The sequence below is a fragment of the Ahaetulla prasina genome, chromosome 1 (assembly GCF_028640845.1).
Source record: "Ahaetulla prasina isolate Xishuangbanna chromosome 1, ASM2864084v1, whole genome shotgun sequence".
In the NCBI taxonomy this organism is placed as follows: domain Eukaryota; kingdom Metazoa; phylum Chordata; class Lepidosauria; order Squamata; family Colubridae; genus Ahaetulla; species Ahaetulla prasina.
In genome coordinates, this window is record NC_080539.1 from 372,547,036 (window position 1) to 372,572,551 (window position 25,516).

Genomic DNA, 25,516 nt, shown 5'->3' on the forward strand with positions numbered 1-25,516 from the left:
TCCTCAAGAAGAAACTCAAGATTTTAATCCTCAAAAAAAATAAAAAAAGTTTCTAGTCCTCAAGAATTAAAAAAAAAAACCCTAAACATTCTAGTCGCGAATAAACTGAGATTCTAGTCCTCGTGTTTCTGAATAAAAGGCTGCTTAGAAAGGAAATCAGAAGCTGTCGTATAATCAGTTTGCAGATATTTTGAGACTCTCCGTCATTTTGATCAAGGCAACCGATAAGACTTCGCTTTACCGCTGTTCCATTTAGCAACCGTTAGTGGGGGAATTCTGGGAGTTGGAGTCCACGCGTCTTAAAGTGATCGAGGTTGGGAAACCCTGCTTTTGGTGATAACGTCCCATCTTGTTTCCTTGGTAACTCCATCAAAAGAGCTTGTCGTTTTGTTCCATGAAGTTTTTTCCGACTTTGAACAGTGGGATTTGGAAGCCTGCCGTTCCTTGATGTCTCCCATCCCATGACTAACCCAGCCAAATGTTGCTTAGCTTCCAAGATCTGATAGCGTTGTCCAGTTCAGTACTGTAAGTAAGCAAATAACTTTATTGTAATCACAATTATAACATACAAACACAATAACAAAACAATAAAGCGGTGAAATACTAAGAGACAGTAATAAAAATATTAGATGCAGAAAAAGTCACAACTACAGATAGTCCTTAACTTACAACTGTTTGTTTAGTGACTAAAAGGGCCTCTGGTGGCTCAGACTGGTAAGACAGTCTGTTATTAACAGCAGCTGCTTGCAATTACTGCAGGTTCAAGCCCCACTAGGCCCAAGGTTGACTCAGCCTTCCATCCTTTATAAGGTAGGTAAAATGAGGAGCCAGATTGTTGGGGGCAATAAGTTGACTTTGTATATAAATATACAAATAGGATGAAGACTATTGCTTGACATAGTGTAAGCCACCCTGAGTCTTCGGAGAAGGGCGGGATATAAATGCAAATAAAAATAAAAAAATAAAATAAAAAAATAAAAGGCCACTGAAAAAAAAGAGATTTACGACCATTTTTCACACTTAACAACTGTTGCAGCCTCCTTAAGGTCAGGTGATCAAAGCTGAGATTCTTGGCAATTGGTTCGTACATTCAGTCCTCAGCTTACAACCACAATTGAGCCCCAACATTTCTGTTGCTAAGTGAAACACTTAAGTGAATCTAAGCCCATTTATGGCATTTCTTGCCACAATCGCAGCGGTTAAATTCGTGACACGGTCGTTAAGTGAATCTGGATGCCCCGTAGACTTTGCTTGTCAGAAGGTCGCAAAAGAGGATCACGTCAGCCCGGGACACTGTGTCACCGTCATAAAGGTGAGTCAGTTGCGAAAGCATTTGAATTTTGATCATGTGACTGGGGGGGGGGCTGCTGTAATGGTCGTAAGTGTGAAAAATGGTCATGTCATCTTTTTGGGTTGTAACTTCGAACGGTGGCTCTCTAGGTGGCTCAGGGGCTAAGACGCTAAGCTTATCGATCAGAAAGGTCAGTGGTTTGAGTCTCCAGTTTAGCAAAGCTGGCTGAGGAATTCTGGGAGTTGAAGTCCACAAGGGCTGAGGAATTCTGGGAGTTGAAGTCCACAAGGGCTGAGGAATTCTGGGAGTTGAAGTCCACAAGGGCTGACAAATTCTGGGAGTTGGAGTCCACAAGGGCTGAGGAATTCTGGGAGTTGAAGTCCACAAGGGCTGAGGAATTCTGGGAGTTGGAGTCCACAAGGGCTGAGGAATTCTGGGAGTTGGAGTCCACAAGGGCTGAGGAATTCTGGGAGTTGAAGTCCACAAGGGCTGAGGAATTCTGGGAGTTGAAGTCCACAAGGGCTGAGGAATTCTGGAAGTTGAAGTCCACAAGGGCTGAGGAATTCTGGGAGTTGAAGGCCACAAGGGCTGAGGAATTCTGGGAGTTGAAGTCCACAAGGGCTGAGGAATTCTGGGAGTTGAAGTCCACAAGGGCTGAGGAATTCTGGGAGTTGAAGTCCACAAGGGCTGACAAATTCTGGGAGTTGAAGTCCACAAGGGCTGAGGAATTCTGGGAGTTGAAGGCCACAAGGGCTGAGGAATTCTGGGAGTTGAAGTCCACAAGGGCTGAGGAATTCTGGGAGTTGAAGTCCACAAGGGCTGACAAATTCTGGGAGTTGAAGTCCACAAGGGTTGAGGAATTCTGGGAGTTGAAGTCCACAAGGGCTGACAAATTCTGGGAGTTGAAGTCCACAAGGGCTGAGGAATTCTGGGAGTTGAAGTCCACAAGGGCTGAGGAATTCTGGGAGTTGAAGTCCACAAGGGCTGAGGAATTCTGGGAGTTGAAGTCCACAAGGGCTGAGGAATTCTGGGAGTTGAAGTCCACAAGGGCTGACAAATTCTGGGAGTTGAAGGCCACAAGGGCTGAGGAATTCTGGGAGTTGAAGTCCACTGAACTAGATGACCTCCAAGGTCCCTTCCCCCTCTGTTACTGTTACTAAATGAACTGTCATAAATTGAGGATTACCTGCATTTATGACGGTGGCGTCGTCTCAGGGTCACGTGATTCCCTTTGGCAACCTTCTGGCAAGGAAAATCAAAGCCAGGTTCACTTAACAACTGTGTGCTACGAACAACAGCAGGGATTCACTTAACAAACTGCGGCAAGAAAGCTCGTTAAAATGAGGCAAAAGTCACTTCACCAAACTCGGCCGCTTGGCAACCGGACTCATGTTTATGACGGTCGCAGTGTCCCCTCGGGGTCCCGCGATCCCCTTTTCCGAACCTCTGACAAGCAAAGTCAACGGGGAAGCCAGATTTGCAGGACTAGAACTCTCCGTCTCCTGGTGCTTGGCTCAGAGTCATCCAGATGGTTTTCATGCTCTAGGTGGAACTAGAATTCACCTTCTCCTGGTGATTGGCCCCAAATCACTCCGCCATCTTTCAAGCCTAAGGCAGGACTAGAACTCCCCATCTCCTGGTGATTGGCCCCAAATCACTCAGCCATCTTTCATGCCTAAGGCAGGACTAGAACTCACCTTCTCCCGGTGATTGACCCAAAATCACCCAATTGGCTTTCATGGCTGAGGCGGGACTAGAACTCTCCATCTCCTGGTGCTTGGCTCAGAGTCATCCAGATGGTTTTCATGCTCTAGGTGGGACTAGAATTCACCTTCTCCCGGCGATTGGCCCAAAATCACCCAGCTGGATTTCATGTCTAAGGCAGGACTAGAACTCCCCATCTCCTGGTGATTGGCCAAAGAGATCCAGTTAGCCTTCCTGCCTAAGGCGGGACTAGAACTCTCCATCTCCTGGTGATTGGCCCCAAATCCCCCAATTGGCTTTCATGGCTGAGGCGGGACTAGAACTCACGGTCTCCCGCTTTCTAGCCTGATAACGTAACCCCTGAGTTTTTTGTCACTGGAGCTAATAGATTTATAATGGAGAGTGGGCAGTGAAGGCCAAAAGAATAAAACAACTTTGTTTGTTCGGTTTTCATTGATTCTTTTGGGTGCCCTGAATGAAAAATATTGATATTTATGTCTCAGAGATTGAACCGTCCAGGACAGGGGAGTATATTGTGCCTCTCCTGGTTTGGAAAGCCTTATATCCAGGTTCGCGGTTGATTAAAAATTCAGGCTGGTCGATCAAAATGATTAAAGTAGGGTTAAAACCCCCATCCCTCCTTTCACCATTTCCTTCCTCCCCCCCCCCCGTTTCCTTTCTTCCCCTTTTTCCATTTCCTCCTTCTTTCTCCTTTCCTCTTTTTCTCAATTTTCTTCCTTCCTCTTTTTCTTTCTTTCCTTTTCTCCTTCCTCCGCCCCGCTTCCCTCTTTCTTTCCTCCTTCTTCTCCTCCCTCCCTCTTAATTTCCTCCTTTCTTTCTTCCTCTCCCTTCCTTTCTTTTCCTCCCTACCCCTACCATCCTCCCTTCTTTTTATCCTTCCTTTCTCCCCTCCTCTTTCCCTCTCTCCATCTCTCGTTCCACTTTCCTTCCTTCTCTCCTTCTGTTCCTCCCTCCTTTTCTTCCTCCCTTTTCCTTCTCTCCCTCCCTCCCTCCTTTTCTTCCTCCCTTCCTTTTCTTCTCTCCGTCCTTCCTTCCCTCCCTCCCTTTCTTCCTGCCCTTCTTTCCTTCTCTTCCTCCTTCCGTCCTCTCTTCCTTTCTCTCTCCCTCCCTCCGCCCTCCCTCCTTTTCCTTCTCCTTTCCTTCCTTCCTTTCCTTCTCTCCCTCTCTCTCCATCCATCCCTCCCTTTCTTCCTCCCTTTCTTTCCTTCTCCTTCCCTCCCTTCCTCCTCCCTTTCTCTCGCCTTCCCCTCCTTCTTTCCTTCTTTCTTCCTTCCTTCTTCCTTCCTTTTCTCCCTCCCTCTCCTCCTTCCTTCCTTCCTTCCCTTCTTTCCCTCTCTCTCTCTCCATTCCTCCCTCTCTTCCCTCAAATGGGGTTATTTCCCTAAACTGCTTTGGTCGCTAATCAGCACTGCAAGACATCCATAGTTTTAAAAATGGAATTTTATGATGGGGAAATAGAAAAGCATTGCCTGAAATTGCCGTGGTGTGGCTCAGGCTGTAAGATAGCCTGTTATTAAAACACAGCTGCCTGCAATTACTGCAGGTTCTAGTCCCACCAGGTCCAAGGTTGACTCAGCCTTCCATCCTTTATAAGGTAGGTAAAATGAGGACCCAGATTGTTGGGGGAAATAAGTTGACTTTGTATATAATATAAAAATGGATGAAGACTATTGCTTAACACAATGTAAGCCGCCCTGAGTCTTCGGAGAAGGGCGGGATATAAATGTAAAAAAAAAAAAATGATTACTGCACCAGCCAACCAACTAATCTACCTCTGTGCCAGTGGTAGTCAACCTGCTCCCTACCGCCCACTAGTGGGCGTTCCAGCTTTCATGGTGGGCGGTAGGGGTTTTGTCCGATACTGAAGCACTTTCCTTTTTTTTTTTTAAATTTAATTGACTTTTTTAAAAAAATTCATAGCATTATGTAAAAACATTTTCATTAGGTTTTCATAAAATTCCCCGTGAATTTAAATTTCTGAAAATATACTATTTGTATCGCCCGCGCATAAGTTTAGTTCACGTTACGTAAGTGAAACTAAATGGCGCTATAGTGCGACCGCAAACAAAAGAGCCTCGTCCCAGAATAGCTCGCGCATCTCCCCCCACACCACCCAGCTGTAACAGACAAGCAGAGCTGGTAGCCGGTGCTCCCCCCAAATCCAATCCACGCTGCGCGAGAGGCATGCGCAGACGACGATACACGGCGCATTACTGTGGAACCGGTGGGCGGTTAGAAAATTTTACTACTAACAGAGATACAAAAGTGGGCAGTAGGTATAAAAAGGTTGACTACCCCTGCTGTGTGCAAATCACAACAGCCCCTCCCCGCACACGCACCTCGTGTGGCCCGTATTCAGCTCTTTCTAGAGAAGGACGAAGAGCAGAAAATATTTCTTTTTATTGTGTTCCAGGAAACAACAGCCACATGGGATAGTCAACACAGTCTGGCCATGGAGGGCTCGTAGGATTAACACAGTGGGAAAAATTAAGTTTTCAGATGAATGGGGCTTTATTTATTTATTAGAACAATTAAGACTTCGGGAAAGTGGCCTTGTGCAGGCGCTCCGCGATTTACCAAGTTCATTTAGTGACCGTTGGAAGTCGCAGCAGCACTGAAAAAAAGGGACTTAGGGTCGTTTTTTCACATTTCCGACCATTGCGGCTTCCCCACTTTTCAAATAATTCGATTTGACTGATTTCAAACAAACCCACCAGGACCCTGCAACCTTTCCGTCACTAACTGAATTCCAGTTGTTAAGAAGAGGACGAGAGAAAGCTGGAAAACCCAGCTAGCTCTCTCTTGCACACTTCTGAGTCAACCTCTGCTGGAAGAACAGGCGGCAAAGGGTCCCATTTCCAGAATAACAGAATAACGGAAGGGACCTTGGAGGTCCTCTAGTCCAACCCCCTGCTCAAGCAGGAGACCCTCTGTCATTTCAGTCAAACAGCTGTCCAGTCTCTTCTCGAAAACCTCCAGTGTTGGATCACCCACCAATTCTGGAGGCAAGTCGTTCCACTGATTAATTGTTATCATTGTCAGTTAATTTCTCCTAAATTCCAGGTTGCTTCTCTCCTTGATGGGTTTCCATCCGTCGTTTCTTCTCCTGCCTTCGGGTCCTTTGGAGAATAGAATAACAGAACGACGGAATAATAGTTATTGGAAGGGACCTTGAAGGTTCTCTAGTCCAACCTGATGCCACTTCAGGCAAATGGCTGTCCAATCTTTTCTTAAAAACCTCCAAGTGTTGGAGCACCCGCAACTTCTGGTGGCAAGTTGTTCCAGCGACTAATTGTTCTTTTTTTTTTTTTATTAAAATAGTTTTACAACAATTAAATTTTTCCCCCTCCCCCCCTCCCTCCTAAACCCCCCTCCCCCCCCCCGGACTTCCCGGAGCAAACACAAGGTATAGTTCCTTAAACAAAACAGTCATACATTAAATTTTTAAAATCTAACACAATTATAATCTTTCTCTCTCACATAACCTGACTTCTTCCATTAAAATCAAAAATAACATCCTTCATTCAAAAGCAATCCGAAATTTCTTAATCTGATATCTATTTTGAATATAATCAATCCAGTTCTTCCATTCATTTAAATATTTTTCTTGAGTACTATCTTTCAAGAAGGCTGAGATTTTAGCCATCTCAGCCAAATTGGAAACTTTCAATATCCATTCTTCTATTGTGGGTAATTCTTTTTTCTTCCAATATTGTCCAATCAACAGTCGTGCTGCTGTTATTAAGTTCAAAATCAACTTAGTCTCAATCACTGTACAGTCCGTTGTTATTCCCAAAAGGAAAAATTGCGGTAGGAACTTTATCTTCTTCTTCAAAACATTCTGCATAATCCACCAGATTCTTATCCAGAAAGACTTAATTTTCTTACAAGTCCACCATACATGAAAATATGTAGCATCATCACAATTACATCTCCAACATTTCGCTTGCATATCTGGATACATACATGATAATTTCTTAGGATCTAAATGCCATCTATAAAACATCTTATAAAATTTTTCCCTTAAATTCTGCGCTTGCGTAAATTTAACATTTCTAACCCAAATTTTTACCCATGTTTCCAACATTATTGGTTCTTGAATATTCTGTGCCCATTTTATCATACAATCCTTTATTAAATCTCTTTCAGAATCTATTTCTATCAACACAGTATACAATCTCTTTATATGCCCCTGAGTTTGATTTCTAATTTGTTTAACCAAATTTTCTTCATTTTGAATGATACCAATTTTCTGATCTTCTTTCCATCTAGCCTTTAACTGTCCATATTGAAACCAAGTATAATTCCTCCCTTCTTCTTTTAATGTATCCAAAGATTTTAGTTGTAAATTTTCCTCTCATTGTATAAAAGATCTTTATAAGTAATCATTTCTTGTTCCTGTTCTATATTTATATTCTCTACTGCGTGCCTAGGACATGCCCATATAGGAATTTTGTAATTTAACTTATAATAATATTTTTTCCAGACACGCAGAAGAGAAATTCTCAACACATGATTCTTAAAAGCTTTATCTACTTTCTTATCATACAATAAATATGCATGCCAACCATATAATAAATCATAACCTTCTATATTCAAAATCCTTTCCTCCGTCAAATTAAACCAATCACTTAATACCGAAAGAACAACTGCTTCATAATACAATTTTAAATTAGGCATTTTTAATCCTCCTCTTTCCCGTGTATCTTGCATTATTTTCATTTTGACTCTCGCTTTTTTCCCTTCCCATATAAATTTATTAATTCCAATCTGCCATTCATCCAAATTTTTATCTTTCTTAATTATTGGTATCATCTGAAACAAGAACAAGAATTTAGGCAAAACATTCATTTTTATAGCTGCTATTCTCCCTAACAAAGATAATTGTAATTTTTTCCAAGTATTCATTTCCTTCTGAATTTTTTTCCATAACACATCATAATTATTCTTATACAATTTTCCATTTGATGAAGTAAGAAAGACTCCTAAATATTTAACCTTTTTTACAATTTCAAATCCTGTTATTTCCTCTAGTTTTTCTTTCTGGTTCTTAATCATATTTTTGGTTAACACTTTTGTTTTATTTTGATTCACTTTAAACCCTGAGACCCTTCCATATTGATTAATTACTTCCAACAAATATACACTCGAATTTATAGGCTGAGTCAACATAACAACCAAATCATCTGCAAATGCTCTGACTTTATATTCATATCTTCTAATTCTAATACCTCTATCTCCTTAACTCTCTTATCTTATCCAATAAAGGTTCCAAAGATAAAATAAACAATAAAGGTGATAAAGGACACCCCTGCCTTGTTCCTTTCGCAATTTTAAAACTATCTGTCAAACTACCATTAATTATTATCTGAGCTGTTTGCTCTCCATAAATTGCCCTAAGTATTCGTATAAAACCATTTCCAAATTGCATTTTGTCTGTTAATTTAAATAAAATTCCCAATGCAAACGATCAAAAGCTTTCTCTGCATCCAAGAATATAAACGCTGCCGGAATCTGATTTTTCTTTTCCAAGTATTCCAATATATTCACTATCTGCCTAACGTTATTCCTCATTTGTCTCCCTTTTATAAAACCAGACTGGTCAGTGTGGATCCTTTGTTGTACAATTTCCATTAACCTATTTGCCATTATTTTTGCAAAAATCTTATAATCATTATTCAAGAGTGAAATTGGTCTATAATTCCCAGGCTTAGTACAATCCTGATCCTCTTTTGGTATCAATGAAATAAAAGTAGTCCTCCATGATGGTGGTACTCCTCCTCCCTCAATATCTGATTGAATAACTCCATAAGTGGACCAACTATCTCATCCTGTAACTTTTATAATATATTGCTGTAAGTCCATCTGTGCCCGGGATTTCCTATTTTTAATTGCTTTATTACCCAAATAATTTCCTCAGAAGTTATAGGCCGATTCAACTCTTCCCTTTGTTCATTAGTTAAACCTTTAACCTTATATTCTTTCAAATATTTATCAATATCCATATTCAATATTGTATCTCTGGCATATAAATTTGTATAATATTCCAAGAAAGCTTTTTTAATTTTATCCTGTTGAAATCGCACTTTACCCTTGTATTCAATTCCTTCAATAGTACGTGCTTTCTGTCTTTTCCTTAACATATAAGCCAACCACCTCCTGATTTATTGGCATTACAAAAAGTATTATGTTTAGCATATTGTATATTGGTTGCCACCTGATCTGCCATTAACATATTAAATTGACTCTGTAATATCTTTATCGCCTCAGTAGTTTTTAAATCATGTGGATTATATACCAATAATTGTTGTTTCCTCTGAATTTCCTCTTCTAAATCCCTACGCTGTTTTTGTAGTTTTCTCCTCTGTCTACTATTAATATATATCAATTTCCTCTCATAAAGGCCTTGCTCGCGTCCCACACCATTTCTATCAAGTTCCTTTCCCAAATTATAATCAAAAATTCTTTCATTTGTTTTTTACATTGATTTACATTATCCTCATATCTAAACAAATTTTCATTTATTCTCCATGATCTTCTTCCACCTTCATATTGCAACTCCATCCATACCGGACTATGATCAGTTAAACACCTTGGAAATATCTTTGTTTTCCTAACCCTAGAAAGCAAGTCATTGGTAATTAATATAAAATCAATACGTGAAAAAGATTGATGCCTATCCGAAAAATAAGTATAATCTCTATCATCAAAAATTCTGCCTTCTCCATATATCTTTCAACTCAAAATCTTCCATCAAATCAAAAAGATTTAGGCAATTTTGCATGCATAGGAATTTTCTTAGAAAGAGTTCTTTTATCTTTTCTAATGTCCATTACACCATTCCAATCCCTAATATAATAAATGTTTTATAGTCCCAAAAGTCAATTTTTCATGTAACAATTTATAAAATTTTTCTTGTTGTTGATTAGGTGCATATATGCCAATCACAAGTGTCTTTTCCTTCTAAAATCAATTCAATAGCAATATATCTTCCTTGAATGTCCGTTTCAATTAATTTACTTGATATATTTTTCTTCAAATATATAACTATACCATTTTTCTTATTCGAGCAGAAGAAACAAAATGTTTACCTAATTTGAATTAATCAAATATTTCTGATCTGATAATTTTATATGTGTCTCTTGCAAACATATCACATCATTTTTAAATTGTTTCAAATAATGGAATATTTTTCTTCTTTTCTGTGCTGAATTTAAACCATTAACATTCCATGTCAAAATTTATTTGCCATCTCTGGCCTCTTGAAGCTTCTGAGCAATTAGCTGAAGACCCTCACTCTTGACTTGGCTCCTCCCACAGCTTCAGTAGTAGAATCCGTTCTTGTCTTTGAAGTCGTTCCTCCATCTCCTTACGCCTAATAGCTCCCTTGTCACTCTTTGTTCCTGAGATTGTTCTTGAGGACTGATATCACAGGTGCAGTTTCAGCTTCCCACTCTGTTTCTCTTGAAGACTTTTATCCACTGTTTCTACATCCACTTTCAATACATTAAAAGAAAATCTTTGCTTTCAGTTCAGTATCAATTCGATATCTCCTGCCTTGAAAAATACTGTTAAACCAATTGGAACCTCCCATCTATATTGAATCTGATGCTTCTTAAGCTCTTGTGTAAAAACCTAAAATCCTTCTATCCTTTAACATTTTAGCAGGGATCTCTTTCAAAACCAACACCTCCTGTTCTGCTATTTGCAATTTCTTTTGGTATGTAGCTTGCAAAATCTGATTTCTTATTGTAGAAGTTAAAAAATAAATTACAATATCTCTTGGGAGCTTTTTCTGCCTCGCTACCCAAGAATTAACCCTGTATGCCTTATCAATTTGAAAATCAACTTCTCGAGGGTCCATGCCTAACATTTCAGCTAAGGCTTCTGATATAACTTTTTAAGGTCTTCTTCCTTCGGTCTTGAAGACCCCTAATTCTCAAAGCCTTCTCCAACGCTCTATATTGCAATACCACCACATGATCCTCATTTTTATCCACTTTATTTTGAAGCTCTCCAACTTTATTATCCAAATACTGATTTGCTTGACTAATTACTTCCACTTTATCCTCCACTACTTCCAACTTTTTGCCAAACCTTGCAAAACCATCAATAAATCTTCTCTAATTTTTTTATTAGTCTCTTTAATTTCTTCCCTAAGTTGATCCTTCACACCATGAATATTATTCATAATTTCTTTAAATCGCTCTTCAGAAACTCTGTTCTGTTCCTTTAATATATCTTCTAAATTAGTTTCAGACCCCCTTCTCGTCATGGGAGCTTTTGGTGGCTTAGAAGCCATTTTAATTTAAGTAAAGTCTCTAATTAAAATTAGTAAATCTCAAAGTCTCAAAAAGTCTCCAATTAAAGTTGTAAAATAAAAACTTTCACCTTGCCTCCTCTGGAAAGCTTCTATTCAGCTAAAATCCACAAAGACGAACTTCGCTTTCTCTCACAAGCAGCCTCCAATCCACTTCCTTTCAGACGCCATTTCTTCCTTCACTAAGTTCAAGTGAGAAAAAGTTTTCCCCTTTTAAAAAGGAGTAGAAGTCAGCTCTCTTCTTGCTTCCCCAGTAATCGATCACTTGTATTTGCCCCGTCTGCTTGAAGTTATTCAAAACGGAATCAATTGAGCAGAGGTGGGCGTTTTCCTCTTGTCCTGCTTAATTAACAGGATCGAGCCGAGTCTGGAGTGGGGCTGGGTTATGCAGGCAGCCCTCCGAGACTCTGCATAAGAAAGCAGAGCCCCTGGGGCAATCTTCCGCTCTCCAGCCGCTCTGGCTAATCTCTTTCACCCAGAGAAAAGCTTTGAAGCTGGCTAACAGCCGTTCTCCCGCTGTTTCACCAGCTTTTACAGAATCTCAGTTCGGGACGCCATTCCAGGCGTCCTTCTCGGGGAAAACGAAACCACCGGAAGTCCAGCGACTAATTGTTCTCACCGTTCGAACGTTTCTCCTTAATCCGAGGTTGCTTCTCTCCTCGATTAGTTTCCACCCATTGCTTCTTGTCCTGCCTTCAGGTGCTTTGGAGCAGAGGTCTCCAACCTTGGTCCCTTTAAGACTTGTGGACTTCAACTCCCAGAGTCCCTCAGCCAGCAAAGCTGGCTGAGGAACTCTGGGAGTTGAAGTCCACAAGTCTTAAAGGGACCAAGGTTGGAGACCCCTGCTTTGGAGAATAGCTTGACTCCCTCTTCTTTGTGGCAGCCCCTGAGATATTGGAAGAGTGCTATCACGTCTCCCCTAGTCTTTCTTTTTACTTGACTAGACAATATCCACTTAGTACAACCGTTCTTCATAGGTTTTAGCCTCCAGGCCCCTAATCATCTTTGCTGCTCTTCTCTGCACTCTTTCCTTAACATGTCAACATCTTTTTTTATATCGTTGCAACCAAATCTGGATGCAATACGCGAAGCATAAACCGAGTCTTACTTAGAGGCTTGCAATCTAGCATTTGAAGCCAGTTAGCTGAAATCATGGTTGCCTGTGTGTGTGTAAATTAATCCTACATTGGTCATTTTGCTTCTCCGTTGCGACCTAGTGATTGGCGTTCACCTTGTCACTCGACTTTCTTCCTGGGGCGTGTCACACAAAAGTGTGTTGGTGCGTTGCCCTGGATTTGCGACTGCGATTGGGGGGAAAATGCTCCCGGTTCGGACCGGATCGCCCGATCAGGTAGTGATGGAGGCGGGTGGTTCGGAGAACCGGTAGCAAAAATCCCTGCCCTCCCCCCATGCGCGGCTGAGCCGCGCGATCATCAGAGGGTTGGGTTTTTTTTAACTTTTAAAAGCATTTTTTTTTCGGCTGAAAAAAATGCTTTTAAAAGTTAAAAAAAAAAGCCTCTGATGATTGCGCGGCTCAGCTGGGTGCTAGCCAAAAAATTGGGGGTGTGTGTCCATTTTTGCTCCCAGCAGGCTTCCCTGAAGCCTGCTAGGCAAAAAATGGGGTGGGGGGGTTCGTTTTTGAGAGAGAGAGAGAGAGAGAGAGAAAGGAGGGAGGAGGAGGAGGAGGAGGAGGAGGAGGAAGGAAGGAAGGAAGGAAAGAAAGAGAAAGAAAGAAAGAAGGAAAGAAAGAAAGAAAGAAAGAAAGAAGAAAGAAAGAAAGAAAGAAAGAAAGAAAGAAAGAAAGAAAGAAAGAAAGAAAGGAAGGAAGGAAAGGAAGGAAGGAAAGAAAGAAAAAAGAAAGAAAGTAAGAAAGGAAAGAAAGAAAGAAAGAAAGGAAGGAAAGGAAGGAAGGAAGGAAGGAAGGAAAAGAGAAAAAGAAAGAAAGAAAGAAAGGGAGGGAGGGAGGGAAGAAAAAGGAGAGGAAGGAAGGAGTACAAACCTGGCACTAGATGCAGCTTCAGAGGATAATCCAGGGCTGGAAGAGACCTGGAGGTCATTTAGTCCAACCCTGCTCCAGCAGGACATTGTTAGTGAGTTTCTGTCTTTTGATCCCCCAGTCACATGGTTGCATAGCCACGCCCACCCAGTCACATGACCCCACACTCACCAAGCCACGCCCACCAAGCCACGCCCACAGGACCAGTAGCCAAAAAAAATGTAGATTTCACCCCTGGGACAAAAAGCTTAATTTTGCAGGAATAATGTGAAGTTCATCCATCCAAGAATATTCCAAGGGTCCTGTAAATTCCCCTTGATCTTCTAGACCTCTTGATTTGTTAGAGCAATTTCATCCTACACCCTCAAACTTTGGAAGCAGAATTGTGGTCCCTGCCCCTCTTCATTGCCCCTGTCTCATTATGGTACCTGCCCAAACATATGTTTTTTTTCCCCTTGCTGATCTCTTCTCAAGTGCCCAGTTAGCCTTAACAGAATAACAGAGCTGGAAGGGACCTTGGAGGTCTTCTAGTCCAACCCCCCTGCTCAGGAAGGAGACTGTTGTGCCTCGCTCGCCCCCCTCTCCGCAGCCAGGCCCCTCTCGTCTCCTGCCGGATGCTGATAGTGCAAAAGAATGTCCTGGCATGCCTCCAGACCCCAGTCCTGGCACCATGCCCGGACAGACCGAGCAAGACGAATGGCCTGACATGCCTCCAGCCTCCAGTCCTGGCACCATGACCGGACAAACAGAGCAGATGGGCCCCTCCCCCACAGCATGTGAACATGAAGAGTATGAAGCCAGTCATGAGCTAGAATTGCCGGCAGCTGGAGGGTGGACAGATCCCCGCTTCCAGAGAATGGAGAGGCGACGTCAGCAAAAGGAAGGGAGGGGCAGGCCTGGATAAGTGCTGAGTCATGGAGCCACACCCCATGGCCTATATAAAGGATCTGCTTTTTGGCATTCCTTAAGTCAAGCAAAGTCTCATCTGGTTTACTGAAGTCACATCTTGGATTCCTGCCTGCCCTGAGAACTCTGACAGGAATTTGGCAAAGCTGCAGAGGCACGCTTGATATGGACTTCCCCGACCCGGCTGTCAGAGGAGGAGTGGGACACGACAGAGACCCTCTACCATTTCAGACAAGCGGTTGTCCGATCTCTTTTTAAAAACCTCCAGTGACGGAGCAGCTGCAACTTCTGGTGGCAAGTCGTTCCACTGGTTAATTATTTCCTGGATCCGAGACTGATCGGTTATTTCTTCATGCCGCTTTTAGGAATCCTCCTCAAATCCCCTTCCAACTCCCCTCTTAACTTTTAACTGTAGGAGCTGCGCTTGGCTGTGGACATCACAGCAGCCCGGCCAATGGCTACGAAGGAGGGTCTCAAAGGCAGGTCAAGGGTGGGTTTTTCCGATCCAATCCGTTAAACGATCGGATCCTCCCACAAAACAGGATCGCTGGCTCGCCCAAGAGAGCAGATCCAGAGGGATCCAGAGGTAGATTTGCTTGGGAGTTCAGCCATTTCGTCTCTTTTTTGTCACCGTGGTTGATTCTTTAATCAAAATGTCCACCGTCTTTTAATTCTCCATCCTGGCCCTTCGTTCCTGAAGTTTGCGTTTGAGCTCTTCGGTCATCTCTGTAAAGAGAAACAACATGTCAGCAACTCACACCCAGAGCATGCCTGCAGAGTAAAAAAACAAACAAACCAAAACCCAGGTTTGGAAATTAAAGGGAGTCCTTGCTTAACAATCCCTCGTCTTACCACTGTCCAAAGTTACAACAGCCACTGTCGTACAGGGGTTTTACAACCCCGTTGTTGTGACCCAGGCCCAAGGAGGTAGTCGGAAACTCAGTCCGTGAAAAAACTTAACAAACTTTATTCGAACAGCTGAGAATTACTTCATTCCCAGCGTCGTTCAACTCAAATTAAAACAAATTCCTCCCAACACAAATTCCTCGGTATTATCGCAAACCTTGGTCCAATTAGGCAAACTGCCAAAGGCCTTTCTTGGCAAACGTTCAAAAGTCATGCAAGACGTAGACAAAGCAGAAGACGAAGCAGAAGACGAAGCTACCAACATTGTTTTCCGGCAAAGCCCAAATGCCATTGCTGGTCTTTTTTAAGCCTTATGGGAGGGGCCAATCATCTCTTGGCCTTACTCCCGAGTCGTCCTTTCTGCTTGAGCTGCTCTTGCCTTCTGGCAGCTCTTCTCATGCATGAATTAGGAACAGGCTCCTCCTGTCCCTCTGCCTCACTACTATCAGTCTCTGGAGGCTCTGGAGTCCGTACCTCACTTCCTGAAGGCCCTGGCCTCACCTCAGCCTCATCGCTGTCTGATTCCATTGCCAGCTCCGTAGGCTGCTGATGGACCACAACACCCATAAAGCAGGGCAGGTTGCTGTAAAACGGTCACGTCGCCTCTCCTGCGGCCACATGACCACAAATTAAACGGGTTAGCTTACCTTTAATAGGTTGCACCATTCCAAAGCCACGTGACTGCAATTTGCCAGTTAAAAAAAATGCCTGCAGGTAGTTTCCCACTTACGACCATCTGTTTAGTGACCGTTCAAAGTTACAACGCCACCGGAAAAAAGTGAGTTATGAGTGTTTGTCACACTTTTTTTTTTTTTGTTTACATTTATATCCCGCCCTTCTCCGAAGACTCAGGGCGGCTTACAGTGTGTAAGGCAATAGTCTCATTCTATTAGTATATTTACAAAGTCAACTTATTGCCCCCCCAACAATCTGGGTCCTCATTTTACCTACCTTATAAAGGATGGAAGGCTGAGTCAACCTTGGGCCGGGCTTGAACCTGCAATAATTGCAGGCTTCGGTGTTCTTAATAACAGGCCTTACCAGCCTGAGCTATCCGGCCCACTTACAATTGTTGCTGCGTTCCCCACGGTCATGCGATCCAAAATTCAGGCGCTTGGTGACTGACTCGTATGACTGACTGACTTAGTTCTAAGCAGCTTAGAACTAAGGAGAAATTTCCTGACAGTTAGAACAATTAATCAGTGGAACAATTTGCCTCCAGAAATTGTGGATGCTCCAACACTGGAAATTTTTAAGAAAATGTTGGATAGCCATTTGTCTGAGATGGTGTAGGGTTTCCTGCCTGGGCAGGGGGTTGGACTAGAAGACCTCCAAGGTCCCTTCCAACTCTGATATTATTATTATTATTATTATTTATTTATTTATTTATTTATTTTTATTTATTTATTTAATTAGATTTTTTATACCGCCCTTCTCCCTAGGGACTCAGGGCGGTTTACAGCCAGATAAAAACAAGCAGCAATATAAATACAAGATAAAATACTGTTTAAAAAACTTATTCAATTTGGCTCTAATTAAAATGAATTAAAACAATAAAACCCCTTTAAAATTAAAACTGTAAAATCTAAAATCCTATGCCAGTCCTGCACGAATGAACAAATATGTTTTCAGCTCGCGGCGAAAGGTTCGAAGGTCAGGCAGTTGGTGTAGTCCTGTGGGAAGTTCATTCCAGAGTGTGGGAGCCCCCACAGAGAAGGCCCTCCCCCTGGGGGCCGCCAGCCGACATTGTTTGGCGGACGGCACCCTGAGGAGTCCCTCTCTGTGAGAGCGCATGGGTTGGTGGGAGGCAACCGGTAACAGTAGGTGGTCCCGTAAGTAACCCGGTAAGCTCAAACTGCCCAAGGAGCTCCTGATCCAGTTCTACAGAGGAATTATTGAGTCTGTCATTTGCACCTCTATAACTGTCTGGTTCGGTTCTGCAACCCAACAAGAAAAACACAGACTTCAGAGGATAATTAGAACTGCAGAAAAAATAATTGCTACCAACCTGCCTTCCATTGAGGACCTGTATACTGCATGAATCAAGAAGAGGGCCGTGAAAATATTTGCAGATCCCTCGCATCCTGGACATAAACTGTTTCAACTCCTACCCTCAAAACGACGCTATAGAGCACTGCACACCAGAACAACTAGACACAAGAACAGTTTTTTCCCGAAGGCCATCACTCTGCTAAACAAATAATTCCCTCAACACTGTCAGACTATTTACTGAATCTGCACTACTATTAATCGTTTCATAGTTCCCATCACCAATCTCTTTCCACTTATGACTGTATGACTATAACTTGTTGCTGGCAATCCTTATGATTTACATTGATATATTGATCATCAATTGTGTTGTAAATGTTGTACCTTGATGAACGTATCTTTTCTCTTATGTACACTGAGAGCATATGCACCAAGACAAATTCCTTGTGTGTCCAATCACACTTGGCCAATAAAAAAAAATTCTATTCTATTCTATTCTATTCTAAGCCATGGAGCGCTTTAAAGGTAGTAACCAGCACCTTGAAGTGCACCCTAAAGACCACAGTTAGCCAGTGCAGCCTGCGCAGGAGTGGTGTCACCCGCGCAGCTGCATTCTGAACCAACTGGAGTCTCTGGGTGCTCTTCAAGGGGAGCCCCATGTAGAGAGCATTGCAGTAGTCCAGGCGAGAGGTTACAAGAGCATGAGTGACCGTGCATAGGGCATCCCGGTCCAGGAAGGGGCGCAACTGGTGAAATAATAATAATAATAATAATTATTATTATTATTATTGTTGTTGTTGTTGTTGTTGTTATTATTATTATTATTATTATTATTATTATTATTATTATTATTATTATTATTATTATTATTATTATGACGGTCACAGCATCCTGGGGGTGGGGTCACGCAATCCCCTTTTGCGAACTCCTGACAAGGAAAGTCAACGGGGGAGCCAGATTCACATAACAACTCCGTTATTCGCTTAACAAATGTCTCACTAGACAACAGAAAATTTAATGACATATTGATGGAATCCAGTAAGTGGATTTATGGACAATAAATGAACTTACCAGCAGTGGTGCTTCTAAATAACGGAGTCTTCTCTCTGGTGGAGGTTATAGCATGTCTGGGGAAAGATTTACCCTCCAGTAAGCTGCCTTTAAGAGATTTTAAAAAATAAGAGATTTAAAAAATATTAAAAAACATAGGTTGAGATGTTGAAACTCTAGAAAAAGTGCAGAGAAGAGCAACGAAGATGATTTGGGGACTGGAGGCTAAAACATATGATGAACGGTTGCAGGAACTGGGTATGTCTAGTTTGATGAAAAGAAGGACTAGGGGAGACATGATAGCAGTCTTCCAATATCTCAGGGGCTGCCACAAAGAAGAGGGAGTCGGGCTGTTCTCCAAAGCACCTGAGGGCAGGACAAGAAGCAATGGGTGGAAACTAATCAAAGAAAGAAGCAACTTAGAACTAAGGAGAAATTTCCTGACAGTGGGAACAATTAATCAGTGGAACAACTTGCCTCCAGAAGTTGTAAATGCTCCAGCACTGGAAGCTTTTAAGAATATGTTGGATAACCATTTGTCTGAAGTGGTGTAGGGTTTTCTGCCTGGGCAGGGGGTTGGACTAGAAGACCTCCAAAGTCCCTTCCAACTCTGTGATTCTATTCTATTCTATTCTATTCTATTCTATTCTATTCTATTCTATTCTATTCTATTCTATTCTACTCTACTCTACTCTACTCTACTCTACTCTATTCTACGCTATCAGTTCGCAAATGTGAGCACACTTGCTCACTCGCTCGTGCGTGCCTCCTCCACACATGCACAGAGCCTTCTGCGCAGGCGCAGAGGGTCAAAAACGGGATGTGATGACATCCCAGCGGGTGGGCGGAGCTTTCTGCCACCGGCGCTACCAGCTTGCCCAAGACAAATAGAACCAGCTGAATTTCAACGCTGATCCTATCCTATCCTAAACTGTAACGTTGAACGGTCACTAAATGAACTGTTGTAAACCGAGGACTGACCGTTTCCCAAAATTCCAACTGCATATAACACCAGGAAGAGAGATTTGCCTAGGCCCCAAGTCCATGATGGCGAACCTGTGGCATGCGTAGCCGTATCAGTGGGCATGTGAGCTCAGGTGCGCCGACCAGCTGATTTTGGAGCCTTCTGAGCTCACCAGAAGTAGGGAAACAGGTTGTTTCCTGCCTCCGGAAGCTGAAAATGGCCCGTTTGCAAACTTCCGGTCCTACCGGAAGGCCATTTTTGCCCTCCCCAGACTCCTAGAGAGGCTCTGGAGCCAGGTGAGAGAGAAAAATGGGCCTATTGCGTGCCAGGAGCAGGGGAAGCGGGGGGGGGAGCGGAGGGGAGTGGGGGGGTGTCGCGCGCCCCCTCCTTGGGGGCGGGGCACATAGTATTATGGGTGTGGGCATGCGCGCATGTGAACCCCCCTGGACCCCTTGCACGCGATGGCAAAAAGGTCAGCCATCACTCCCCTAAGTCCTCCTTCAACCTTAGAAGTGATCCTGCCCACTGGCCCTTTACCTGCCTCAGCACATAACATCCAATGCTCCTATGGCAGAATCATGAGGACTAGAATCCATTTTTTTGTTTTTGTTTTAGAAAGAGACCACGATTCACAGCTCAAGGCCCTTTGGAATTGGATGCAGCCCCCTGAGCATCGTCTTGTGAACTGAACACAGCGGGAGAGACTGAACTAGCTTGTTGTTTTTTGTTGCTGTCCGACAATAATTGTCTCGACACAAGGACCCAAGATTCCCAAACCATATGTTGTGTCTGCGCCCCCCAAGCCGGGCCCCCTGCCAGAGAGTGAGGGGGAAAGGCCGTCAGGGCTCCCTTCTGCAGGGCCGGCTTCCCTGGCTCAGCTGCAGAGGCAGGCCAGGTGGAAGAAATAACGAGGCCTCTGTCTCCTGTATCTCCCCCTGCCCAGGCAATGCTCCCAGACCCAGCTGAGGACAATCAGGCCTGGCTGGACCCTAGGTTTCGTAGGCAGGAGAGGCAGGAACAATAGAAGCAGGGGTGGGGCAGGCCTAGGAAGTGCTGAGTCATGGAGCCACACCCCACAGGATATAAAGGCAGCAAGAGCTGCTGTGCCTCTTCGTAGCAGGCAAATCAATTGCTTGACTAGAGCTGAAGTTCTGTTTGTTGACTCATCGGCGTCAAGGGAGATAACAGAGACACTTGGCAAACGCTCGCTAGTTTGCTGCCAGAGCTGATAGTGCCGGCTAATTAAGCCATCGCTCGGACGGAGGCGAGGGGGGACAGAACACCATACCTGGCTTCGGTGGCTTCTTCGGTGGCTTGGGAGGTACACGAACAGGCGGGGGTGGCCCTTTCCACCTCGCTTCCTGGTCCCCGGGTTGATCCCACGCTGCACCTGTCCCAGGGGGAAAGGTAGGGAAAACATACCTCAGTTCTCACGGCAGAAAATTTCATATATATATTTATTTTTTTTGAAAAAATAGTCCAGATAGTCCTCGACTTACAATGGTTTGCTTAGTGACCGTTCAAAGCGGCAATTGCCCTGGAAAAAAAAATGGATGCAGGACCGTTTTTCACGCTCAGCATCCCCGAACTCATGTGATCCAAACGGGCAACTGGCTCCTTTTTATGACGGTCGCCGTGCGCAGGGTTCACGCGATCCCCTTCCAAGGCGAGGAAGCCAAATTTGCTGATCAACCGTGGCAAGAAAGAACTCACTGAACAAATGTCTCACTTAGCAACCAAAAATTTTGGGTTCAGTTGGGGCCGTGAGTCCTAAAATTTAACATTTTTACCAGGTTTCTGGATTTTACCAGATTTACCAGATTGCCCCTCAATCCGCTGGAGGGGAAAAATAAAAACCTCAAATCCAACATCTCCTCTGTTTGGAACCTTCCCTGCCGTCTTCCCCAATGCCTTTCAGGGGAAGCCCGAGGCAGGTGGGGGGAATCGCAAAGGATGATCATGTGATCCCAAAGCGCTTGGCAACTGATTGTAAATGAAAACAGGTTGACAAGGTTCCGAAATGTAGTCATGTGACCTGGGGGATTATTTATTACAGCACCCTGTTCCAGTTGCAAATAGTCATTAAATGACCGGTCCTAAATCAGGGACTACCTGCAATCCCAAATTAGACCCCGTTTTATGACAGCCGGAAGTGCTCTATGGCAGGGGTCTCCAACCTTGGTCCCTTTAAGACTTGTGGACTTCAACTCCCAGAGTCCCTCAGCCAGCAAAGCTGGCTGAGGAACTCTGGGAGTTAAAGTCCAAAGGTCTTAAAGGGATCAAGGTTGGAGACCCCTGCTCTATGGGCCATGAAGACCCCATTCCAATTGCAAATGGCCATTAAATGAATGGCCATAAGTCGAGGACTACCTACAATCCCAAATCAGACCCCGTTTTATGACAGCCGGAAGCGCTTTATGGGCCATAAAGCCCCTGTTCCAGCTGTGAATGTTGCTAAACATTCCGTCGTAAGTCGAGGACTCCTTGGAATCCAAAACCAGACCCCTGATTTGCCCATATGAAGAGGAAACAGCCTTTGAAGTACCAAAAAACTCTTTTTATATATTTATATTTCGCGTTTCCTAACCACCCCCCTCTTTCAAGAGAAGGGCTCTGGGTGGCGTACGACCCAATCAATAAAATTAACACTAAAAATCAGAATAATTTAACGATTAAACAGGTTAACATATTTAAAAAAAAACAAAAAACCCTAAAATTTCCAAAAGGTGAAAAATTCCAAATTTCACAGTTCTGTTCCACATCCATCGCAACTGCCCGTGTTCTAAAATTGCTCTCACTTCTAGCCTGGCCTACCTGCCAGGGATGTCGTTCTGCTGGAGAAATTCACGGGTGGGCTTCAAAAAATTTTAGCAAAGGGGTTCTCTGCCCAGTTGCCGGGTGGGCGTGGGCGTGGTGGGCGTGGCCTAGTCAGTCTCCTGCATCACGGCGGGGTGGGGGAAACGACATTTTTTCCCTCCCCAGGGCTCCGGAGGCTCTCCTCAAACCCCAGGCTCTGGAGGCCCTCTGGAGGCCACTTCCAGTAGGCCCATTTTTCTCCCTCCTCGAGCCTCGGCACGCGCCCTGCATTTACCGGCATCTAAAACGGGCCGCGTGGGGACTCCTGGGAGGAGAGGGGTGGGGTGGGCGGGGCCAGTCAGAAGCGGGATATGGGGGTTCTCTAATCCAGGGGTCTCCAACCTGAGGGACTCTGGGAGTTGAAGTCCACAAGTCTTAAAGGGACCAAGGTTGGAGACCCCTGCTCTAAACTGTACAGAATCTTAGCTAGAGGTTCTCCCGAACCCCTGCGAACCCCCAGCAGACCCACCCCTGAATATCACTCGCAGGATCTGCCTTTCTCAACTCACCTTCTTTGTTCACGTACGTCTTCTGCGGAGGGTCTTCCTCCTCGTAGACATGTATCGGTTGGGGGGCTAACGCCCGACGCGGAAACGGGATCGGCACGATCGGTGGCAATGGAGGAGGCGGGGACGGCCAAGAATTCAGCGATTCGACGCTCTTTTGTTTCACAAGTTTGCCTGCAGGCAAATGGAGAGACCCTCGATTCGTTTAGCGACCGTTTGAAGTGACAGCGGCATTGAGACGGCCGCTTTTCACTCTTAAGACCGCTCCAGCATCCCCCTGGGGTCACGTGATCAAAAATTCGGACACTGGACAACCGGTTCGGATTTGTGACGGTTGCAGGGTCCCTGGTTGTCATGGGTTCCCCTTTTGCGACCTTCGGTCCAGCAAATTCGTCAGGGAAGCCTGGATCATTTTTAACAACTGCCATGATTCATTTAAGGACTGTGGCAAGAAATGTCGTAAAATGGGGCAAAACTCACTTCACAGCTGTCTCACTTGGCAATGGAAATGTTGGGCTAAATTATGATCATAAATTGAGGACAACCTCTAATGGGGAGATTCCAGCCAAGCTGATCAATCCATTATCTGTCTGTCTGTCTATTATCTGTCTATCTATCCATCCATCCATCATCTATCTACCGCCTATCAATTGTCTGTCTCTCCCTCCCATCTATGTATAAATTTATCAATCAACCTACATCTATCTATCCATCCATCCACCATCTATCATTTTAATTCTCTCTCTCTTCCATCAATCAAATTCTATCTATCTATCTATCTATCTATCTATCTATCTATCTATCTATCTATCTATCTATCTATCTATCTATCTATCTATCTATCTATCTCTTCCATCAATCTATCAAACTATCATCTATCTCTATCTATCTATCTATCTATCTATCTATCTATCTATCTATCTATCTATCTATCTACAGTATCTCTCTCTCTCTCTCCCTCTCTCTCCCATCAATCTATCAAACTCTATCATCTATTTATCATCTCTCTCTCTCTCTCTCTCTCTTTCTCAGTCAGGGCCTTCTCTGTGGGGGCCCCCACACTCTGGAACGAGCTTCCCCCGGGTTTACGCCAAATACCTGACCTTCGGACATTTCGTCGCGAACTCAAGACTCATCTTTTTATTCGCGCGGGGCTGGCTTAAATTGGGTTTTAAATGTTGAATTTATTAATTTTAAACGGGGTTTTTTAGTATGGTAAATTTTAATTGCTGGGCTAATTTAATAAGTTTTTTAAATCGTATTTTAAACCTGTATATTGTATTGTCGGTTTTATTAGGCCTGTACACCGCCCTGAGTCCTTCGGGAGAAGGGCGGTATAAAAATCAAATAAAATAAAAAATAAAATAAATAAATATCTACAGTATCTGTGTCTGTCTGTCTATCTATCTACCTACCTACCTACCTACCTACCACCATCAAGGAACTGAATGACTACAGACCAGTTGCTTTAACATCTGTAGTCATGAAAACCTTTGAAAGGCTAGTGCTTTCCTACCTGAAAACCATCACGGATCCGCTGTTAGACCCCTTGCAATTTGCATACCGAGCAAATAGATCAACAGATGATGCTGTTAATATGGCTCTGCACTACATCCTACAACATCTTGAGTCTCCAAAGACCTATGCAAGGATCCTTTTTGTAGACTTTAGCTCAGCATTCAATACCATCATTCCAGACACTCTCCTAACTAAGCTAAACCAGCTACAAGTTTGTAAGTGGATCACAAGCTTCCTAACAAACAGGAAGCAGCAGGTGAAGTTAAGCAAGATCACATCAAATACCTGTACAATTAGCACAGGGCCCCCCCAAGGCTGTGTGCTCTCCCCACTTCTCTTCTCTCTGTATACCAATGACTGCATCTCTAATGATCCATCTGTTAAGCTACTGAAGTTCGCAGATGACACAACAGTGATTGGTCTCATTCGAGACAATGACGAATCCGCATATAGACGAGAGGTCGAACGATTAGCCTTGTGGTGCAACCAAAACAATCTGGAACTGAACACACTCAAAACCGTAGAAATGGTGGTAGACTTTAGGAAAAACCCTTCCATACTTCCACCTCTCACAATACTTGACAACACAGTATCAACAGTAGAAGCCTTCAAATTTCTGGGTTCTATCATATCGCAAGATCTCAAATGGACAGCTAACATCAAAAACATCATTAAAAAAGGACAACAAAGAATGTTCTTTCTGCGCCAACTCAGTAAGCTCAAACTGCCCAAGGAGCTGCTGATCCAATTCTACAGAGGAATTATTGAGTCTGTCATTTGCACCTCTATAACTGTCTGGTTCGGTTCTGCAACCCAACAAGAAAAACACAGACTTCAGAGGATAATTAGAACTGCAGAAAAAATAATTGCTACCAACTTGCCTTCCATTGAGGACCTGTATACTGCACGAATCAAGAAGAGGGCCGTGAAAATATTTGCAGATCCTCGCATCCTGGACATAAACTGTTTCAACTCCTACCCTCAAAACGACGCTATAGAGCACTGCACACCAGAACAACTAGACACAAGAACAGTTTTTTCCTGAAGGCCATCACTCTGCTAAACAAATAATTCCCTCAACACTGTCAGACTATTTACTGAATCTGCACTACTATTAATCGTTTCATAGTTCCCATCACCAATCTCTTTCCACTTATGACTGTATGACTATAACTTGTTGCTGGCAATCCTTATGATTTATATTGATATATTGATCATCAATTGTGTTGTAAATGTTGTACCTTGATGAAGGTATCTTTTCTTTTATGTACACTGAGAGCATATGCACCAAGACAAATTCCTTGTGTGTCCAATCACACTTGGCCAATAAAATTCTATTCTATTCTATTCTATTCTATTCTATTCTATTCTATTCTATTCTATTCTATTCTATTCTATTCTATTCTATTCATCTCATCAATCTCAATGTAATGGTGCAGTGGTTAGAATCCAGTATTGCAGACAAACTCTGTCCACTGCCAGGAGTTCG

General features: G+C 43.4%; 1 protein-coding gene across 1 annotated transcript in view; it reads right to left on the reverse strand.

The window, feature by feature from the left end:
- Positions 1 to 13,242: 13,242 nt before the first annotated feature.
- STAP2 (signal transducing adaptor family member 2) overlaps positions 13,243 to 25,516 on the reverse strand; it is a 33,728-nt gene continuing 21,454 nt past the window's right edge. The window contains exons 11-14 of the mRNA XM_058163607.1: positions 22,513 to 22,683; positions 20,436 to 20,537; positions 18,205 to 18,291; positions 13,243 to 14,964 (exon numbers count right to left, since the gene is read on the reverse strand). Coding sequence (XP_058019590.1) covers positions 14,906 to 14,964; positions 18,205 to 18,291; positions 20,436 to 20,537; positions 22,513 to 22,683 — 419 coding nt within the window. The 3' untranslated portion in view covers positions 13,243 to 14,905. The remainder of the gene's footprint in view (positions 14,965 to 18,204; positions 18,292 to 20,435; positions 20,538 to 22,512; positions 22,684 to 25,516) is intronic.